At 47.0% G+C, this 4,671-nt stretch overlaps 1 protein-coding gene across 1 annotated transcript; it reads left to right on the forward strand.

Annotated features, from left to right (window-relative positions):
- Nucleotides 1-501: 501 nt before the first annotated feature.
- LOC147653755 (uncharacterized) lies at nt 502-3,495 on the forward strand. The gene is made up of 2 exons (XM_086885320.1): nt 502-2,699; nt 3,013-3,495. Exons 1-2 carry the CDS (start codon nt 1,887-1,889, stop codon nt 3,208-3,210), a joined length of 1,011 nt encoding a protein of 336 aa, XP_086741446.1. The 5' UTR covers nt 502-1,886; the 3' UTR covers nt 3,211-3,495.
- Nucleotides 3,496-4,671: the final 1,176 nt, after the last annotated feature.

The raw sequence follows: 4,671 nt of genomic DNA on the forward strand, positions 1-4,671 counted from the left end.
AAAAATAAAAACAATTTCCAAGACACTTATTTTAAGTAATTGCACTAAGAAATAGTAAGACCTTATATATAGTTAAATGACTAGCAGCCAACTCACATCATCATAGTAAGAATAATATATATGTACTGCAATTTTAAGTGTTATGACTTCAAGAACTTGTAGTAATAACCAAGCATTACTTGCTAAATAACACAAAATTTGTCTGATTAAGTCTGTTTAAAAGAATATGCAATGGGAATAACTAAGAGCTGAAATTAATGGTGTTAGCTTGTAAAGACAGAAATTTACTTCTTACAAGTAGGAAAACATGCAATATATTCCTATACTTAACACATGTTCGTAGTACAGACATTCCTGTTAATAAATTTCAGGTTAAAATTGACAAATGTGACATGTTCTACTATATGGAATTTCTTCAAGTGGCTGTTGTTCCATCGGACAACACAAACTAAAAAATGTCCTGCCTCTCAGAAATATTATTCTGTTTCTACTCTTTACTTTATTTTTTTATTTTTTTTTTTCACTTTTAGAAAAACACAGATTTTTTTTTTTTTAGTATTAGAAAAATATAGGACAAAAACAAGGCTTAAGTTTTAGATAGGGAAGAGAGAATAAGGAGATGCTTTATAAGCTGAAATATTTTTCTCTTAAAGCTATGGAGATGGACAACCATGTTCTGAAAAAAACTCCTTTAATTCATGACAGAGTATATTGGGAAGCATGGAGTGTTCAAAGTGTGGATTTTGAGTAAAAAGTAGAGTAATTGTGATACAGTGAGGCGCTGGAACAGAGTGGAGTGAAGATTTGAGGCCTTGAGGGCAATGAGAAAACTGTTTTCCTGCGAAGCTCACAGAGACAGATGAAGAGGACTCATGGCCCATACACACCTCAGAGTGATGTGAAATGGGAGGAGTGAACTCATGGCAGATTTCCGGGCAGCTGGCATCAAACAAATAGAAAACTATAACAGAAATATTTTTCTTGTGAGAAACTCCATAGATTAGCAGAAGAAGATTTCTGTTTCTATACAAACACTGATAAAGAGACTCTAGCAAGAATTGGGACTGTTTTAAACACCAAAGTTCCAAAGTCTTTTGTCTCTATCTTGTCATGTGAACAAGGGAATGCTGGGTAGTGCGGGATAAAAGGGTTTTCTGAAAGTTTATTCTGGTGTTCTTATTCTTGTAGTTTTGTGAATAAACTTTCTTTATTCCTTTTAAGTTTTAAGCCTGTTTTGCTCTTGCTCTAATCCATATCTCACAGCAAGAAATAAGTAAGTTTTCTAGTATTTTTTCAGTTACTGCTTTAAAACCACGACAACTGTGTTTTCACCATCACGTCAGATCAGCTCTTGGACTCACAGCTCACCGCAGACCTCGAAACAGGAGGCAAAGATCTGCACCACTTGGCCTTTCAGAACTTCTCACCCATCTATGACCTTTCTGGGGCCAGCTTCACAAAATGAGGGGGAAGCCATTCCAAAGAACACGACCAAGGAAATCACACAGCACTCGGGATTTGTTCCAGGCATCAAATTTTTAATGGATGATGTGAAGTAACACCGAAGCAATTCCTGTCCACAGAAAAAAAGATTTCAAATGGTTTTGTCTCAAGGACAATCACTGGAGGTTGAAAGTTTCTGGGGCTGAAAGTTACATGAGGTCCTCAACACTGAGCAATCAATATCCCCAGAGTCTAAACTGTGAAATTACTACCTGGGCAAGGAGAACATTTTCAGGATTTGCAACTCATCTCAAAGCCTCAGTAGAACTCAACCAGCAGAATTCCCCTGAGATGGCACTGTGCTCTGGAAGCCCTCAAATACTCACTAAAACAGACTTGACTTTCACTAGGACAGCTGCTCATGAAAATCTGGGGTAAAACCTATGGGAAGTGGCCATGTGCACGCATATTCCTTCTTCCCACAGCAGGCACAATCAAATCCTCCTTTGAATGGCCTCCAAGTTGAGCAGCACTCATTGGCACAGCCTCTTCTCCCACAGACAGGCCAGCGAGCAACACGGCAGCGCCAGCCAGGTGGGCAAGGACAAGAGAGAGCAGATGCCAACAAGGCTTGGAAGCTGGGCCAAGGGAGGTTTACGCTGGCCATTGGGAAGAACTTGTGCCCAGCGTGGGCCATCAGATACTGCAATGGCCTGACAGGGGCTGCTGGAGTCATCATTGTGGCACGGGTGCAAGGCAAGCCAGGCCGCAGCGCTCGGGCCCCGCTCTGCTGGCCATGCTTGCCGCCATGGCTCCCAGCTTGGACTCAACATTCTCTCAGGGCTCTCTGCAGCCAGGGCGTTCTGTGCTTCTGTGACATCACAGCCTCTGGGGACGGCACGCTGGCTGGCAACTGTCCCCAGCTGTTGCTGCGCCCCAGTGCCCAGGCACAGCTGCTCGCAGAGAGACGCCCAGAGCCTCGGTGCTGCTGGCAGAGCACTATGGCTGCTCACGGCTCCTCCGCGCTGCTGCAGCTTTACGTGCTGCTGCTCTTGGCTCATCCCCTCGACCCTGTGAGCAAACCTGAGCGCAGCACGGATGCCTCTCCTCTGCTTCTGGAGGATTGTCATCTGGACGAGTCGGACCCTGAGCGCATCCGGTGGGCGGCCAGGACATTCCTGCTCATCGACCTGCTCATCATAGGAATGGCCATGGGATGGTCGCTCGGAAAAAGAATTCAGAGACGCTGGCGAGAGGTGAGGAGGGGGGTGGGGGGTCAGGCAGGCGGGATGGGGCAGACCTTGAGGGCCTCTTGGGCACCCTTTGGCCAATGCCCTGCGGCAGAAGGGGCCTGAGCTCCTGGCTGGGGAATGCGGCCCAGGGGCTGAGCTCCATGGACAGCACCAAGCAGAGGCGGCAGAGCTCTGCCTGCTGCAGCCTCTTCCCCGGGCCAGCCCAGCCCAACTGGGCCCGAGTCTCTGTCTCCCAGGCCAAAGGCAGCCCCACAGGTGCCGGCCCCGCTCTGCCCCTCTGCCTCTTCCATGGGGATCCCTGTGCTTTGCCTTGCAGCGGAATCTCCAGAGCCCTTCGGGCCGTGCGGGGCCCCGCCGCCATCGAAGACAGGGCTGTCCCACGGAGCTGATGCAGCTGCTGATGGACAACCGCGACCTGATGCGGCTGCTCCTTCGCGACAGCCCTCAACCAACCACCAAGATGGCGGCAAAAGAGGGCAGTGACAGGAGACTCCGCACCTCCCCACAGCTCTGACCTCCAGCGTCGCGCTCCAGCTACAGAACCTTACGGGGAACGGGTGACCAGTGCCCAGCCCAGGCACTGCGACGTTCCCCACCTTACAAGTTAGCCACACCCCTGTTGTTGTTCGATTCCCCACCACGTTTCCCCCAAGAAGTTGACCTTTCCCTTAGTGTTCAGTTCTAAACAGTTGAAGCATTGAAGTTTCTTAGCCTTAAGATTCTTACCCCATAGTCTTCTAGTAACGTTGGATTGTAGATTTTAGAAGTAGTCAAGTGAATAAAGTTCACGTTTTCTACACGTTGCTGTGTCATTTTCTTGAGGTTGCACCTGAGACCTGGGGACTCCTTGAGAGATGGCTTTGCATGGCAGCTCCAGACTGCCTGCAATGGAGAGCCCCAGTGCCCCAGCAGGCTTTGCAAGAGCACGGAGGGCAGCGGGAAAGAAGAAGGTGGCCAATATTCACCTGCCTCCAGCTTCCAAGGAAGCTTGCAGTCAAGCCCTGTCTGCCCTTTAGGGGGGACCCTAAAGGCCCCGGCAGGCATCACCATGGCCCCAGGACGGGGGGCTTGCAGCACTCTGGGGCACCAGGAAAGGAGCAGGATCATCCCTGGAAAGCTGTCTGGAGACAAATCCAGAGACGTCTCCCCTGGCATCCAGGCAAGGGCTGAATACAGGCAGGCAATTAGATCCACAGGCTGCCTGGGCTATGGCACCAATCAGTCCTGCTTCATAGATTTCGGGGGGCGGGGTTATACATATATATATATATATATATATATATACACGCATATATGTATATATGTATCTACATCTGTATTTAGTTCTTTGTATTTATCCTGTTGACCCTCAAATAGGATTAGATTTCATTTTCCTACAAAACAAAACATCCGTTTTTTGATTTTTAGGAATCAACCATCTGTGCTCCCACTTTAAATCACTTCTCTCAAACTCATTCTGCATCTTGCTCCTTTCCAGCACCATCAAATACCTCTGTTAAAATACAGAGCATCAGTGGAAGGACGACAATCTTGTTACTTGCTGAAGAAAGTTAACTTGGATGACATACCTGCTTTTAAAAATCCAAGAGGAACAAAACCTACACATCAGCTTTAGAATTTCAAAAGCTGCTTCCTCAACTCTTCCACACCACTTTACTCTTTGGGGACATTCAGCAGCAATACCAAACAAGCACAGAAAAGAAATGGAAGAAGAAATGCAGATAGTCAGCAGCAGACCACCTACCAAAATACATTTTAAATGCAGCTCCAAGTTCTCCAAGAGCAAGTTTGAAGTGTAAATGGAGACACTCACACAAAATTACTACCAGGTGGTACTTTTGGCATTTCCTTGGGCTTTCCTCTTCATTTTTTTTTTATCTCTCACCTAAGGCAAGAGAAAAAACCCCAAACAAACACAACCTTTCAGGCAGAGAAAAGATGTGGTTGCTCTTGAAGAAAGCATTTCATTCTGCCT

This window comes from Cyanistes caeruleus, chromosome 4 (genome assembly GCF_971803275.1).
Source record: "Cyanistes caeruleus chromosome 4, bCyaCae1.hap1.1, whole genome shotgun sequence".
NCBI classification, from domain to species: domain Eukaryota; kingdom Metazoa; phylum Chordata; class Aves; order Passeriformes; family Paridae; genus Cyanistes; species Cyanistes caeruleus.

Bases quoted from the DNA above. Each gene is read 5' to 3' on its own strand.
- LOC147653755 (XM_086885320.1), top strand. From the start codon at position 1,887: ATGGGAAGTGGCCATGTGCACGCATATTCCTTCTTCCCACAGCAGGCA. The intron at 2,700-3,012 runs GTGAGGAGGGGG...TTTGCCTTGCAG, and splicing joins TTCAGAGACGCTGGCGAGAG to CGGAATCTCCAGAGCCCTTC.